This window comes from Acinonyx jubatus, chromosome B4 (genome assembly GCF_027475565.1).
Source record: "Acinonyx jubatus isolate Ajub_Pintada_27869175 chromosome B4, VMU_Ajub_asm_v1.0, whole genome shotgun sequence".
Classification (NCBI taxonomy): Eukaryota; Metazoa; Chordata; class Mammalia; order Carnivora; family Felidae; genus Acinonyx; species Acinonyx jubatus.
Window position 1 is genome coordinate 42,075,631 of NC_069387.1, and position 17,338 is coordinate 42,092,968.

The window sequence follows — 17,338 nt, forward strand, 5'->3', positions numbered from 1 at the left end:
TCAAGAACTATTACTCCATGAAAAACCTTGTTAGGAGAATAAAAAAAAAAAACTAGAATGGGGAAAAATACTTTCAAACCACATATTTTCAATGCAGGTGAAATAGGCCTCTACTGGAAGATGCCATCTAGGACTTTCGTAGCTGGAGGGAAGTCATGCTTCAAAGGACAGGCTAATGCAGCTGGTAACCAATTTGAAGCCAATCCTCATTTACCATTCTGAAAACCCTAGGGCCCTCAAGAACTTTTCAATCTACTCTGCCTGCGCTCTATAAATGGAACAACAAAGCCTGGATGACAGAATTAACTGTTTATATGGTTAACTGAATATTTTAAACCCACCGTTGAGACCTACTGCTCAGAAGATTTGTTCCAAACTATGACTGTTCGTTGACCATGCACCTGGTCACCCAAGAGCTCTGATGGAGATGTCCAACAAGATTCATGCTGTTTTCATGCCTGCTAACACAACAGCCATTCTGTAGCTCATGGAGCAAGGAGTAATTTCAACTTTTAAGTCTTATTTTAGGGTTTTTAAGTCTTATTAAGAAAGACCTTTTGTAAGGCTGTATAGCTGCCATTGATCGTGATTTCTGATAGATCTGGGCAAGGTACATTGAAAACCTCTGGAAAAGATTTGCTATTCTAGATGCCACTATCTATTCTTCAAGGTAAGAGGTCAACATAGTAACATTAACAGAAGTTTGGAAGAAGTGGACTCCAACCCTCATGGAGGACTTTTAGGGGTTCAAGACCTCAGTAGAGAAAGTCACTGTAGATGTGGCTGCAATAGCAAGAGAATGAGAATTAGATGTGGAGCCTGAAGTGACTGAATGGCTACAATCTCATGATAACATTTGAATGGATGACGAGTTTCTTCTTACAGATGAGCAAAGAAAGTGGTTTATTGAAACGGCAATCTAGTGCTGGCGACCATGCCATGAAGACTGTTGAAATGACAACAAAGGATGTGAAATTTTACATAATCTTGGGGCACCTGGGTGGTTCAGTCAGTTAAGCGTCCAACTTCAGCTTAGGTCATGATCTCACGATTCATGGGTTCAGGCCCCGTATTGGGCTATCTGCTGTCAGTACAGAACCTGCTTCAGATCCTCTGTCCCCCTGTCTCTCTGCCCCTTCCCAGCTCATGCTCTCTCTCTCTCTCAAAAATAAACATGAAAAACACTCAGAATATTACATGATCTTAGTTGATAAAGCAGCAGCAGCGTTTGAGAGGATGGACTCCAGTTTAGAAAGAAATTCTACTGCAGGTAAAATACCAAACAGCACTGATGCATGTTGCACAGAAATTGTCCTTGCAAGGAAGAAGCAATCAATGCAGCACAAACTGTCATTGTTGTCTTAAAGAAACTGCCCCAGCCACACCAGCCTTCAGCAACCACTACCCTCATCAGTCGGCAGCCATCAACAGGGAAGCCAGACCCTCCACCCATAAAAAGATGATGCTTAGTATTTTCTAGCAATCAAGTATTAAGGCATCTACATTTTTTAGACATAATGGTTTTGCACACTTAATAAACTACAGTATAGAATCGCTGCTTGGCCTTTTGGCTAAGATCAAGTGTAATAAACTACAGTATAGTATAAACCTAACTTTTGTGGGTACTGGGAAACCAAAAAATTCATTTGATTCCCTCTCTTGTGATATTTACTTCATTGCGGTGGTCTGAAACCAAACCCACAAGGATCTCTGAGGTATGCCCGAAAGTGGAAGATAGAAAGTGGAATAACAAAGAAAGTTAATTATATAAATTATAATTTATAGGATTGGAAATAATTATACAAATTGGAAATAATTATTTAAAAAGGAGTCTAGAAAAAGATACAGAGAAGATAAGCAAAGGCCATTCAAAATACACAGAACTGGTCTCCCCAGAGAAAACAAAAATAATGGAACAGAACATTTCACAAGAATACTAAATGAAACTGAGAGCACACACCATGTTCAAGAGGAAATGGTGATCCAGAATGGTCAAAACAAGAGAGCTATTTGAAGAGCTATCTTCAAAGATAAAAGGCCCTTTTATTTATTTATTTTTTCAACGTTTTATTTATTTTTTTTGGGACAGAGAGAGACAGAGCATGAACGGGGGAGGGGCAGACACAGAATCGGAAACAGGCTCCAGGCTCTGAGCCATCAGCCCAGAGCCTGACGCGGGGCTTGAACTCACGGACCGCGAGATCGTGACCCGGCTGAAGTCGGACGCTTAACGGACTGTGCCACCCAGGCGCCCCTAAAAGACCCTTTTAAAGTCAGGCAGAAGGACACTTAAGGGGTTAGGGAGGGGGGTGCCGGGTGGGGCGGGGAGGGGGGGATCAAGCTGGCCTCAGTTCTCATTAACATTCAGCATTTGCAACAGTAGGATACTTTAATGTTTATTTTTGAGAAAAGCACAAGCAGGGGAGGAACAGAAGAGAGGGAACAGAGGATGGGAGGCAGGCTGTGCTCACAGCAGTGAACCCGATGAGGGGCTCAAACTCACGAACCGTGAGATCACGGCCAAAACCATGAGATCGTGACCAAAGTCAGCCGCTTAACTGACTGAGCCAGAACAATACTTTTAATATCCTTGAGCAAAAGGAGTTAAGACAAGCAGTCTTTCAAGAAATAAGAGAACAATTCTGGACATGAAAGAACTCGGGGCATAGAGTTCTTTCTGAAGAAAGCACTAGAGAACAGAACAAGTCAGGTGAGAAGTAACTTTATTCACTACAGAAGAGAGATAGTGATGAGCATTACATATATGGAACTGTAGGGAAAAAAATACTTTAAAAAGGGTGCAGAAAAGAGTAACAGAGTAAGCAGTGTTAATCGAATCATGTAGAAATGACAATGAAAAAGTTGAGAGGAAGAAGGGATACCATGAGAGTAGATAGAATTGACCCCTATGTAGTTGAGATTGTAAAGCTATTCAAACCTGGGGGCACCTGGGTGGCTCAGTGGGTTGAGCATCCGACTTTGGCTCAGGTCACGATCTAGAGGTCTGTGGGTTCAAGCCCTGCGTCAGGTTCTGTGCTGACAGCTCAGACCCCGGAACCATCTTCAGATTCCCTGTCTCCACCTCTCTGCCCCTCCCATGCTCATGCTGTCTCTCAATAATAAGACGTTAAAAAAAAAAAAAAGGTACTAAAACATGCTTAATTTTATTACAAGTTTGGTAAAACTTCAAGACAGCCCCACACTTATCCATGTTGGTAGGCTATAATAGTTTGACTAGTTCTTAGAGTAATTTCTGAAGACCTAATTTGGCAGTGAGATGTTAATATTTAATATCCCTCTCTTACCACTGTTGAACTTGCCATGTTACAACCAATCCTCCCAAGTTTATGCATTGTTTCTGCCTCCACTCCATACTGAAGACCAGATTATTGTTCCTTACCTGTGTACTTATCAGCATGGCATAGATTTCTTCACCCCAGGTCTCTAGTAGCTTCGCTTAGGTACCTAATTCATTTCAGTGAACAAAGCATTTGGGACACATGCTCCACACTTCCCTTCCAGCTCCCTCCCATTTCTTTGAGATCTCTTCCAGAAGTTGGATGTACAAGGATGTGTCCTTGCTTCCTAACCTCACCCAAATGTGTGAAGTTCCTTCCCAAGACAGTATCACACATTATTAGAATGCCAAGTGTGGACATTCTAGGAATGTCATCGTTCACTGAACACACAGCGGGCAAAAACACATTAAAAAAAACAAGACTCTTTGAAACGTATTCAAATAAGCCTCAATTTTAATAAGATCATCTGCATACACATTTGCTACTGAAAATTGAACTACCACAAAAAACTTTTATTACAACTCTAATTTTTGAAAACCAGAAAACCTAGCCTATGCACCCTGCCATAATTATAATTATGCTCTCCAGCCAAACCACCCAATATTCTCTATGTATTCCTCCCTGCACAAGTTACGTGGCTTCCAATTTGATGTTAGGGTTTCTTTTAAATGTTTTTATTCGAGAGCACGAGTGGGGGAAGGGCAGAGAGAAATACACACACACACACACACACACACACACACACACACACACACAGAATCTGAAGCAGGCTCCAGCCTCCCAGCTGCCAGCACAGAACCCTACTCTACAGAGCTCTAGTCGGATGCTTAACCCAACTGAGCCACCCAGGAGCCCCACGTTAGGTTAACCGATCTTCATGACTTCAGGTTTCTCAAACACCCAGGCTACACTCAAAACCCACTAGTGCTTCCTTGGGTCATATCAAAAAGTGGAACTAAAGTATATTGAGGTCACTCAAATGCAAAACACCGGATTCCTCACAAATTATTGTTATCAAGGTAGAAAAGACAGAGCTAATATAGATTATCAAAATATTATACTTTGTCTATAATAGAGCAGCCTTCCCAAGGTGCTGCATAATGATTCTAAAATTACTAGCAAGGAAAACACCATATAATAAGGTTTATGTTTACATAGACTCCATGTCATAATTATTCTCCATGCTGGTATCCTCGGGAGGTCTATGATACAGGCAATAATGACATCTACATCTAAATCTTTCTACTCTGGATTCATCCTGGAAAAAAAAAAAAGAGAGATGAATTGCATTAATTTAAATAAAATGGATTAATTGCACCACTAATTGAACTGTAACAACCCTCAAATCTAGGACTGGTTATTAGAATAGCCTTTGAAATACACTTGTGGGGCAAAGAGGAGGCAAGATTGAAATGTATGGGTACTAAAGAATGCCAGATTGCAGATCATTTTGTAATTGTAACATCTGAGCGTCAAAAATATATTCTAAGGTCATTCTCTGAATGCCTTAAATGTTAAGTCCTCCTAGATTCTGTACTCATGTTATTGCCCTCTTACTACAGAGTACATTGTACATCTACCATAAGATAAAAGTTGGAGAATCTTAGTTTTAAAAAATATTTTTGAGGGGCACCTGGGTGGCTCAGTTGGTTGAGCGGCCGACTTTGGCTCGGGTCATGATCTCGCGGTCCGTGAGTTCGAGCCCCGCGTCGGGCTCTGTGCTGACAGCTCAGAGCCTGGAGCCTGTTTTGGATTCTGTGTCTCCCTCTCTCTGACCCTCCCCCGTTCATGCTCTGTCTCTCTCTCTGTCTCAAAAATAAATAAACATTAAAATAAATAAATAAAAAATAAAAACAAAATAAAAATATTTTTGAGACAGCGAGTGGCTGAGGGGCAGAGAGAGAGGCAGAATCCCAAGCAGGCTCTAGGCTGGTCAGCATAGAGCCCAATGTGGGGCTCGAACTCAGGACCCAAGCCGAAATCAAGAGTCAAGATGCTTAACCCACTGAGCCACCCAGGTGATCTAAAAGTTAAAGAATCTTAAAAACACAAGTGTTATTCACATCCTGCACTCATGAGTGACCGCTGCTCATCATTCTTAACATCCTAATTGACATTGGGTGCCCAGAGTTAGGCAGTGCTGTCAGCCCAGATCACATGAACCTACCGTGGAACGCTGGTTGAAGTAGCGATGATTTTTAATAAACCACATCAGCCTTTCCATCCTTTCTTTCCGAGCAGTTAACAAAGTCCTTACTCCACCCCTCCTCCTGTTGCTGAGTATTCGGTCCACAAGTCCCTGTGGTTTCGTCTCTGTGTCCTGCTGTTGGGGTGGATATTCTGGTAGAGGGGAAGGAAGTTTGATACTAGGGTCGAGAGTCAATTGACTAAGGTTCTTTATTAATACTTCAGAGATGGTTTGAGAGGCAGCTGAAAGACAAAAGAAAGTTAAGATCCATTAGGGTGAATTGCAATATCCAGAAGTCACTTGTCTCTTGCTCAAAGTAGGTGTGCCTGTTAAAACAGGTTAACAATAAACATTGGGAGGTTCTTCAGGGTTAAGATCACACACAGACATTACCTACTGTGTTAGTGTAACACACTTCAAATGGTGAGATCATACATTTGAAAATGTGTTTAAGAATCCACTGATAGGGGTGCCTGGGCGGCTCAGTTGGTTAAGTGGCTGACTTCGGCTCAGGTCATGATCTCTCGGTCCGTAAGTTCGAGCCCCGCATCGGGCTCTGTGCTGATAGCTCGGAGCCTGGAGCCTGCTTCTGTTTCTGTGTCTCCCTCACTCTCTGCCCCTCCCCATCCGTGCTCTGTCTCTCTTTGCCTTTCAAAAATGAATAAATGTTAAACAAAAATGAAAAAGAATCCACTGTGATAGAGGGCACCTGGGTAGCTCAGTAAATTAAGCATCTGATTCCAAGAGTTGGTTTCGGCTCAGGTCGTGATCTCAAGTTCCGTGGAGTTTGAGCCCTACGTTGGGTTCTGTGCTAACAGTGGGGAGCCTGCTTGGGATTCTTGCTCTCCTTCTCTGCCCCTCCCCTGCTCCCTCTGCCTCTTGAAATAAATCAACTTAAAAAAGCTAAAAATTAAATAAATAAATAAGAACCCACTATAATGGAAAGGTGCTCATTCTCACAATTTCCCCCTCTTCCTCTTATCGGCAGTTCTGAGGTTAGATTTTTTTCCCCCAGTGTCAAAGATACCTTATGTATAGGATTCCAACTGGGAAAAAATATGGGGCAGAAATCAGGTATTGGCAGTTCTGTTTTCATGTGTGTGAATTTTTAACAGCGGGGTGGGGAGGGGAAGCAAAGCATTAATGCAAGTCAAAATTAGTAAACAAGTTTCAGCAGTTCACCTTGATAATTATAAAAAACCTCTGAAATTTTCCTAGGGGGAAGGTGGGTGGGAGAAAACACTCACCCAGTGAAATAGACAAAGCAACCCGAAATGTAACAGTCTCTCTCCTTAAGCAGAACTAGAGGTCAACTGGCTGTTTCCCCTTCACTCCTACCCAGCCTTTTCCTGGTGTTAATTCTCTCCACTCAAACTCATTTGTTTTGGGAAATCAGCCACTCACTTGCCTCTTTCCGAACCATGATGCATACCCCATACGCACTCCCATCTCATAGAAGGCAGTTAACCTTAATCTTTCCTGTGTGAAGGCATTAAATATAAAAGTCAGTTTCCATCTGACTTCTAGGGACTTGTGCACATGTAAATAAAGATCCCTAGCTGCAGAACCGTCAGGGTCTATGGCAGATTTGAGGAAAAGCAAAGATCAGATCGAATAGACCTTACAAATGTCCCCTTCATTAATTTCCCCCCTTGTGTATGTCCACTCAGGCTCTTCCCTCAAAGACGCAGGGTGGGGTGGCGGTGTGGACTGGTGAGGGGGCGGGGAGGAGAGTGGTGCCTGGCAGGGGATGTTGATGGTAGCAGAATATAAAATGTCAGGCTTCCCTTCCAGCTGGGGCCCACCTACCACCATCAGCCTACGCCACCCAGCCCCACCATTAGGGTATTAAGGTTTCAAATCCCAAGGGTCTGGTTCTCCAAGGCCAAGCCTGGGATTGGGTGGAGCTCCAAGAGCTTCTCGGGTAGGAGAAGAACCCAGGAAGGAGAGGGCCTAATTAGCACTATCCCTGGAGCAGCGTTCCCAAGAAAGCCCTCCAGAATGCATCCTACTAATTTACATTACACTCACTGGCTTTTATCGATGGGCCCCCTCCTTCAATTTCCTCCGCAAAGCCATTTCCCTGTTTATTAACATTCCTAAAGGGGAAATTTAGCTGGAAAACTAATTCAGAAAAGGTTGGGGAGATTCAAAAAGCCCATAGGTTACCTTGGGAGTTTAGGCTTCTAATGTATGGGGTTTTTTTTTTTTTCTTTCCTTTTTACCATTCCTGACACGTATTGCGGATAGGCAGACATTTTCAGGCACGGCCTAGGAGTATTCTGGATTGCTTTTCCCCAGAAACTGGGCAGAAAGGATTGAAGTATTCCTGAGCCCAGCAAGCAAGCAATGCATTTCTTCCCCTTCCCCAGCTTCTAGCTCTTCCCGTTTCTTCACCAGAGGGACCTACATACACAACGTGGCCCTCCCGCAGGGAAGTGGTTTACTTCTCTGCATTCCTGTGTGTTCCGAAAAGGCACTATCTGGCTTACCTGAGCCTCCCTGGGAATTTTCTTCACTGGCCATCTGAGAAGGTTCTGGGCCACAGGACGGGTAAAGCTTCGTTGGCGAATCCATCGAAAGCCAAGTCTCAGTCCTTCTAGACCTCTGGATTCCAGTGGAAAGCAATGGGCTCAAGTAGCCTGGAAAGAACGAGATAGCCCAGAAAGGGCGAGAAAAACGGAGGCTCCAACAAACCGTGGCGAGAGAAAAAGAACAAACCTCAAAGTTTCCATCTGGTTTCCTCTTAAAACTACAGATAAGCCAATCAGCGGGCCTATTTTAATGTAAATGCTAATGGTTAAAGGGTAAGGTGAGTGGGCGTCATCCTATTAGTGGAATAAGAGGATAATTCTTCATCTGCTCTGCATTAAAGCAATCATACTCTGTCATGTAGGCTGGAAATTTTTACAAGAACCTCGGGTTGTGTCTCCCTAAGGTTGCCTTAAAAATCTTTTTTTGTTTGTTTGTTTTTTTCAAACTACTTCGGGAGATGGCTCCTGGTTTGTGAACTGGGCTTTAAGGTATTCTCGTGCAGAGAGGTGAAGGGTGGTTTTCCTCCCAACCGCTGATTAATTCCCAATTAAACTGACTGAGGAAGTTTCCTTAAAGTTTTCCTTGCCTCGCATCTTAAACCTGGGGTTGCTGGTAAGGGAAAGTAGAGGAGAAATAAAGTGTCTGTTATAAACACTTTACTAGCTTGATATTTGATGGATGTGTATCTTGGATCGCTTTTTTTGTTTGTTTATTTTTTTTTAATTTTTTTAACGTTTATTTATTTTTGAGACAGAGAGAGACAGAGCATGAACGGGGGGGGGGAGGGGGGGCAGAGAGAGGGAGACACAGAACTGGAAAGCAGGCTCTAGGCTCTGAGCCATCAGCCCAGAGCCCGATGCAGGGCTCGAACTCACGGAGTGTGAGATCGTGACCTGAGCTGAAGTCGGACGCCTAACCGACTGAGCCACCCAGGCGCCCCTGTTTGTTTATTTTTGAGAGACGTAGAGAGAGAACCTGAGCACGCCAGCAGGGGAGGGGCGGGGGGGGGGGGGGGCAGGTAGCAGATCCAAGAGAACTCTGCACTGACAAAGGCAACCCTGAACTGGGGCTCGAACTCACGAACAGTCAGATCGTGACCTGAGCCAAAGTCAGACACTCAATGTACTGAGCCACCCAGGGGTCCCTGTAATTTTACTTTGTTTTATAGGCTATTAGTTGAATCACATTTAACATTTGTGAGCAGCTGAAATTAACTAAATTTATAAATCCCCTTCCTGCCTCCCCCCATTTGTGCTGAACTCTGGCCAAGAGCACCAATATTAACTGCTGATTTTCTGCTGGAGCTGGGAGAACGAGTCCCCAGCTGTCCCACCCTCTCCCCCCCCTCAATGTGCAGCTTCCCCCACTCCCCTTTTAGCTGGAAATCATGAGAAAATACTCAAAAGCAATCTTGCTTGTTTTTAGTAAAAAAGCAAGTCAAGGTTCTGATCAAGAAATATTTGTATAGGTGATGAGGAACAGCCCTAAGTACATGTTTGGTCACAATACTTGATTCAAGCGTTTCTGGAAAAGTGCAGCCTCCAGATAGCCAGCATCAACAGCACCTGGTAACTTGTTAGATATGATTAGAAAGCACCGAGCTCCAACCCACATCTACCGAATCAAAGACCACGGCCCAGCCATCATCGATGTAGTGATTCTGAGGTGTGCTAACGTTTAAGAAGCTCTGCTTAATGGCATTCTTGACTCTCCACGCCTGTTGTTCTCGTCTGTTTCCTCCCTTGCCCTGGATACTGGTCCCATGGCAGTCTCTCAAAATTCCGTTGGGAGAGGTGAGGGCAAAAATCAGATTACAGGAGGTACAAGATTAAGAAGGCAGTGAAAAAGGCCGGTACAGACTCCCAAGAAATCCAGGTTTAGGACAAAGGGGAGAGAGCCTTGGCTGCAAGAAGGTGCAGGATATGAATGGTGGAGGTTCAGTTTGCTTCAACATGACAGAAGCTGAGACAAAAGCAAAGGAAAGTAAAAATACGGAGAGACGGGATAGTTGGGGAAACACCCTCCCAAAATATGCTTTAAACAATCAGATTAAAAAAAAAAAAGTCTTATTTATTTATGAGAGAGAGAGAGAGAGAAGGCACGAGCCTGAGAAGGGGAGAGACAGAGAGAGAGGAAGAGAGAGAATCCCAAGCAGACTCTCACTGTTAGTGCAGAGCCCATTATGGGGCTTGAACTCATAAACCCTGAGATCATGACCTGAGCCAAAACCAAGAGTCAGATGCTTAACCAACTGAGCCACCCAGGTGCCCCGAGATTAAAAAAATCTTTCAGGGGGCACCTGGGTGGCTCAGTTGGTTAAACGACCGAGTTCAGCTCAGGTCATGATCTCATGGCTCATGAGTTCGAGTCCCATGTCAGGCTCTGTGCTGACAGCTCAGAGCCTGGAGCCTGCTTTGGATTCTGTGTCTCCCTCTCTCTGCCCTTCCCTTGCTCACTCTCTGCCTCTCTCTCAAAAATAAATAAACATTAAAAAAAAAAATCTTTCAAAATTATGACACATTTATATTTAACATGTTTTTTTTTCTTTATAGTATGAAAGATGAGGTAAAAAGCCAAACAGACTAAAGCAACTTGGAGAATAAAAAAAGACTGTAAAAGCATACATCAAGGAAACTATCCCTAATTTCTCCAGAGATAAGAAATCATATAACAGGGGCACCTGGCTGGCTTAGAAGAGTATGTAGCTCTTGATCACAGGGTCGTGAGGTCAAGCCCCACAGTGGCTGTAGAGATTACTTAAAAATAAAATGTTTTTTTTTTTTTAAAAATCATATAACATATAATGCTATATAACATATAAACAGGATGCCCTTTTTAAAGAAGGAAAACAGCGAAAATAGAATACCTGGAAATGAGAAATTTGATGTTAGAAACTAAAAAAAAACATGGTTTGAAGAAGAAATCAAAGATATTCCTTCAATAATTAAAGCAGAACCACAAACAGACGTAAAATAGGAGAAGAGATATAAGAAAATGAAAATTTAAGATCAGGAAGTATAATGGCTTTCAGATTCTTCAACAACAACACCGAAGGCTAGAGGATAGTGGAGAAATCCCTTCCAAATTCTGAAGGAAAATGCTTTCCAACCTAGAATTCTGCATTAGTCAAACGACTGAGCCAGTGTGGAACATCCTCAAACATTCAGTTTCTCAAAAAATGTCACCACTGGCATAGTTTCCTTAGTCTTGTGGCAAATTAACTTGATATGAGAACACTACCACGTAAGTATTCCTAAGGTCATGAAACAGGCTCACAGACCATACTAAAAAGCTCATTAAAATTTTTTTTTTTTTATTTTTGGGACAGAGAGAGACAGAGCATGAACGGGGGAGGGGCAGAGAGAGAGAGAGAGAGACACAGAATTGGAAACAGGCTCCAGGCTCTGAGCCATCAGCCCAGAGCCTGAAGCGGGGCTCGAACTCCCGGACCGCGAGATCGTGACCCGGCTGAAGTCGGACGCTTAACCGACTGCGCCACCCAGGCACCCCAAAATTTTTTTTTAATTAAAAATCAAAACACTCCTATCTTGCCAGTTTTTTAAAGTCAATTTAACGAGCACAGCAAAAAGCAAAGCAAAAGGAAGGGGGCAGACAGAACGTTAAAAACAAGACGATAGGCCCAAAATGGAGTCGCTCATGCTAAGCCCCATGTCACCAAATTGAAATTGAATTGAATTACAATGTTGGCTCTCCCAGCATGCAATTTGAAACCAGTTAATCAGAATCTCCACATCAATACTAGTTAGGTAATCTGTGCAACTAATAGACCCCTGCCATGCCCTAAAGGAAAGTACCCTTGCAATAACCAATCTGCTTTCTTGCCTAGAACAACTTCCTGAATCCTGCTCCTTTCTGCCTATAAACTCTCTTTTCTTGTGTAGCTCTTTAGAATTTCTTTCTATTTGCTATACTGGATGCTGCCCAATGCATGAATCGTTGAACAAAGCCAATAAGATCTTTAAAATTTACTCCCCTGAATTTTGTTTTCTAGAAATAGGATACAATCTAGATGAATGGATCTTAATTCCGAAGTTATGGGATATGCAGTTGATAGGGTTCATACACGCTTCCCTAAAATATGACATCTTGGGGCCCCTGGGTGGCTCAGCTGGTTAAGCCACCTATGTGAGTTTGGGAGTTAGAGCCCCACGTTGGGCTCTGTGCTGGCAGTGCAGAGCCTGCTTGGAATTGTCTCTCCCCAACTCTTTCTGCGCCCCCCCCCCCCCCCCCCCCCCCCCCGTGCTTACAGCTCGGATCCTGGAGCCTCCTTCAGATTCTGTGTCTCCCTCTCTCTCTGCCCCTTCCCCGCTCATGCTCTGTCTCTCAAAAATGAATAAACTTTAAAAAAAATAAAATAAGTAAACTTAAAAAATGAACACATAAAATATGACGTCTTGGCATATTGACTATTTCAAGCTGAGAGGTGCTCTTCCCATACCTGGAAGGGAACGTCTTCATCGCCTGCTAAATTCCCGCCCCCCCCTCCCCCCCCACTCCTTAACCTACGATATCCTTCCACGACCGTCTCCTCTTCCTCAAACCTAGCATAAAAACGCTCAGGTTTAACTCTTCGTTCAGGTCTTCATTTCCTCCTGGAGGCTCCTGTAAGGAAAACTTGCGATGAGTAAATGTGTGTGCTTTTCTCCTGCTAATCTGCCTTGGTCAGTTTAATTTTGAGACCCAGCCAGGGACCTTCACGGGGTCAAGGAAAGCTGCTTCGTTCCCCACACCGTGTTTATATGTTTGTCTCTCTACAGCTCCTCCTTCCGCTTTGACGGGGTGGTCATGAGAACCAGAGTTGAGGTTTGAGGAAAGTGCCGAAGGAGCAGGTGCTAGGTACCAATAACGTACACTGATTCCACCAGTGAAATAGGCCTGGCCATAGCTATAGCTTGCCGAGTAGCCTGGTGAGCAACCATGAATTTTATTTGCATTTTAAAGGCAGACCGCAACGGGATAAAAGTGGGTGCCACTAACCGGTGGCTGATTTAGGGATCAGGCAGTTGCCAGTCCGCAGGTGATATGATCATAGCTTGTTCTTTCCCTACCTTTCTTTCTGCAAGTAATAACTTTTTTTAAATCTTATTGGTTGCTATTTGACTTACTGTATATATTTATATTTTAACTTACTGTATATTTGGGGGCGCCTGGGTGGCTCGGTGGGTTGGGCGACCGACTTCCGCTGGGGTCATGATCTCGCTGTTGGTGACTTGGAGCCCCGCGTTGGGCTCTGTGCCGACAGCTTAGAGCCTGGAGCCTGCTTTGGATTCTGTGTCACCCTCTCTCTCTCTGCCTCTCCCCTGCTCGTAGAGTAAATAAATCCCCTGTCTCTCAAAAATAAACAGGGGCGCCTGGGTGGCTCAGTCGCTTAAGCGGCCGACTTCAGCTCAGGTCACGATCTCACGGTCCGTGAGTTCGAGCCCCGCGTCAGGCTCTGGGCTGATGGCTTGGAGCCTGGAGCCTGCTTCCGATTCTGTCTCCCTCTCTCACTGCCCCTCCCCAGTTCATGCTCTGTCTCTCTCTGTCCCAAAAATAAATAAACGTTAAAAAATTAAAAAAAAAAAACATTAAAAATCAAAAATATATTACAAAAATAACTTACTGTATATTTAAACACCCAATGAACTCTACGAATACCTCATGTGCTACTTATTTAGTGAGTATCCACACTTAACTATGAGTTATCTCCTAAGTACTAACTTACAGCCGGGCTTAACATTTAAGAGTATCTCCATCCTATTTCTTCTCTCCCTCTATTGCAGAATCGAATATTCTCAAATAACACTTCAAATGCATGTTGTACCTTTTAACAGCAATGTTGATCTAACTAAAACAGAAAATAACCGAATCAGAAGAATGAGGAGATTGGAAATATGTGAGTGTGAGGTACAGGAGAAGAAAGGACTAAATCTGTGTGTCAGAATTCGATACTAATGTCTAACACCAAAAAACAAAAATAAAAATAAAGACGTATCATTGTAAGCTTGCTATTTTGAAATGAGGAGACAAACGGGGTGCCTGGGTGACTCAGTCGCTTAAGCATCTAACTGGCTCAGGTCATGATCTCGCAGTTCGTGAGTTCGAGCCCCGTGTTGGGCTCTGTGCTGGCAGCTGGGAGCCTGGAGTGTGTTTCCTTCTCTCTCTCTCTCTCTCTCTCTCTCTCTCTCTCGGCTCCTCCCCGCCCACTCTCTCTCTCAAAAATAAATAAGCATTAAAAAAAAAAAATCTAGTCTCTTAGCAACTGTTGAAGTTTATAATACAAAGTATACTTTGTATTTTGAAGATTATAATACTATAATCACTATTTTGTGCATCAGAACTCGAGAACTTACATCCAAGCTGCACATGATTTCCTCTTCTAGTACCTTAGTGCTTTGTACTTGTTTCTTCATGTTGTTCTCTGCTACCCTCAGTAGAAGACAAAGGAGGACGGACCCAGGAGGTGGACCGAGTGGTTGACAGGAAAACCTTTAAGGAAACAGTCCAAGGAGCTCAAACTTTTTCTATGTGTTGGGGAAGACTGCCATTATTTTTCCTTCCGTCGTCCAACACTCAGGTCTAGCTTGCACAGCAGGGAGGTTTTTAGGCAATCCTGAAGATACCACTAGAAAAGACAGGCTCTTTAGATTTTCCAGTAAAATTGTAGAAGCTGTAGTTTTTGTGAGAGAATTGAAATTGGAAGCGTATCTGTTCTAATTCAATTTCGGTACCACCCACCTGATTCTCTCCGTCAACGGTTCATTTATTTTTAAATGGCTGCCAGATAGGCTTATTTGATAGGCTCAAAGGAGGTAAGCATTGACTTTCCAAGTCAGTTCCACCTACCATTTTATTGGAAGTCTGGCTCTAATTGATCTGAATTTCTTTTCAGATCCTCTTAAAGCCATTTGGAAGCCTTAAATGTCACCTTTGTTTCCAGACGCAGAGATCTAGGAGGAAACTTCAAGCTGTGGCTAGAGCTCCACGGACTGACCACAGAAGTTTACCCTGAACTAGAGTATTCACCCAAGACCAGGGGAGAAAATTAACAGGAAGACAGGCCAAGTAACCCCCTTTTGTTTTCCCCTTTCTTGATAAGAGGAAATTTCAGATTCTTTGTATTAATTTCCAGCCTTTGAAGAGGCAATATAATTTTTTAATTGTTTATTTATTTTTGAGAGAGAGAACGTGCAAGCTGGGGAGAGGCAGAGAGTGAGGGGGACAGAGGATCCGAAGCAGGCTTGGTGCTATCAGCAGAAGTGGGAGGCTTAACCAACTGAGCCATCCAGGTGCTTCGAAGGAGAAATGTAATTAAGCAAAGTTCCTCAAACCAGAAGAGGCAGGAGGGTGGGACCCTCCGGGGGCAAGACAGGAAAGCGAAGGGAAAGTCTATAAGGGGGAGCTGCATTGTTAAACTACGTCGACATTGCATTCTTAAAAACAAGGTAACAGTCCCCAAGTGGAATCCCTTTGCTAAGCCCCACATCACCAAACCAAGAATTAATTACAGTTTGGCTCTCCCAGAAATGGAATCTTAAGCCAGTCATTCAGGGATCACCTGATCAGCACTAGTTAGATAATCTGATCGACCCCTGCCATCCCCTAAAGTGACATAACCTTGCCATAACCAGCCTGCTTTTTGCCCACGTATAATGGCTTAGTTCCCGCTCCTTTCTGCCTTAAAAATCTTTCATGTTGCACAGCCCCTTGGAGCTTCTTTCTATCTGCTAGATTGGATGCTGGCCTATTCGAATTGATTTTGCTCAAATAAACTCTTGACACGTTTTAATACGCCTAAGTTCACGACGTGTTTTTGTTTTTCCTAAAGCAGTCCATATAATTTTATTCACATTTGAACTCCACTGGAGTCAGGGATGAAGTGTCATCTTTCATCCCAAGAATGAAGTCTTCAGGTAACGTCTCAAGGGCTATCTGAGCTAAGCGGTCATCATAAGAAGGTAGGGTCCCTGATTTCTCTAATTCACAGGTTTCTGCTTTCTGGAGGCCTCCAGTGAATCACCATGCTGCCAAAGTCCACACAGAGCCAGTCATCATCGTCCTTCCTTTCTATCTTAACAGGAGGTCCACTTTTACGTCTCGGGTATTTTACATTTTCACCACGTGGTCGGCGATGGCATGTGAGCGTCTCGTGCAAGCAAGTTCCACTATCAGTCACAGAGGAATCTGTATGTTTCACTTCTGGAGGAACCTTAATCACACAAACGTCTCTTGCATTTTCTAGCCTCAAAAGTGAAACCAGCATATCGATGTCTAACTTGGGGCCAGAACGATCTGCCGGGCCTGACTCCAGGCGCCGGACGCCCGCTGCCCCTCGGCCACGCGCCGCAGTGGACGTCACGCCGAAGTCCAGGAGTCAGGCAGGCCGGGCCGAGCGCTGGTCCCTCCTTCAGGCGCCAGGGGCCAGCATCCCAAGCCCCGCCAGGCACCTGCTGCCACCCTGCGCCACAGCAGCGTCCCAGCCGCCTCCCCACACGGACCGCCTGCATAAATTAATCTCTTAACAGCCCAGAACCCCCTAGTCCCTGGACTCATTTCTGCAAAGGGGAATGTTAGCGCAATGGCTTAATCTGCTGGAGGCCGGAGGAGGAGGAAAGTCTTTAAAATCGGATGAGTCTAATCTGCCCCGGGGGTGTGAACGGATGGTGTCAGAATCCTGGCTCTACTTTTTTTTTTTTTTTTTTTTTTTAATCTGTGGAGCCCACGTTTTTTCCCCCCGGGTGGGTTCTCCGGTTTGAAAATGTTTTCCATTCAACTGTGCCAGGTTGGTTTCGGTCTGGGCAACAGAGCCGCAGGCAAAATAAACGTGTTGCCCTCAGGGAGCAAATATTCTGGCGGGTAGGGACGACAAACCAGAGATCCAAAATACAGGGTGGGTCGTGAAAAGTATTCCAAAGAGAGGCCAAACCTGGTAAAGGAGAGGGGAAGGCGGCTGTTGTCGAAATGCTCCCAAACACAATTAGTGAACTCCCTCCGCTGCCTGGCTCACCCGCCGGCCCCACCCCGGCCTCCCAGCCCCGCAGGTGTTGTCCCCCTTTGCGCCCACTCAGTTCTCGACGGCGCCTTGGGTCGAGAAGTGTTTCCCCCGCGTCCCAGGCCATCTGCCCCGGATTCGGGCCTGGAGGCCCGATGAGCGGGGTGGGGGACGAGCTGCCTGGCACCTGGGACCAGCAACGGCCTGGGGACCAGTGGTCGCTGCGGCCCCCGCGCCTGTGCGCGGAACTGCCCCTCGCTTTGCCCCTTCTCTCCCCGCACCGCCTGCACTTGCCTTCCTTTCCACCTCAGTTCTTGAAATTGC

At 44.5% G+C, this 17,338-nt stretch overlaps 1 protein-coding gene and 1 pseudogene across 1 annotated transcript; both read right to left on the reverse strand.

Annotated features, from left to right (window-relative positions):
* Positions 1-3,146: 3,146 nt before the first annotated feature.
* DPPA3 (developmental pluripotency associated 3) lies at positions 3,147-8,123 on the reverse strand. Its single transcript, XM_015061505.3, has 3 exons — positions 7,980-8,123; positions 5,467-5,729; positions 3,147-4,557 (listed from the first exon to the last, which is right to left on the reverse strand). The coding sequence occupies exons 1-3, from the start codon at positions 8,062-8,064 to the stop codon at positions 4,450-4,452; spliced, it is 456 nt and encodes a 151-aa protein (XP_014916991.1). The 5' UTR covers positions 8,065-8,123; the 3' UTR covers positions 3,147-4,449.
* Positions 8,124-15,695: 7,572 nt separating this feature from the next.
* On the reverse strand, positions 15,696-16,396 carry LOC106965427 (mitochondrial assembly of ribosomal large subunit protein 1-like; annotated as a pseudogene).
* Between the last annotated feature and the right edge of the window lie 942 nt (positions 16,397-17,338).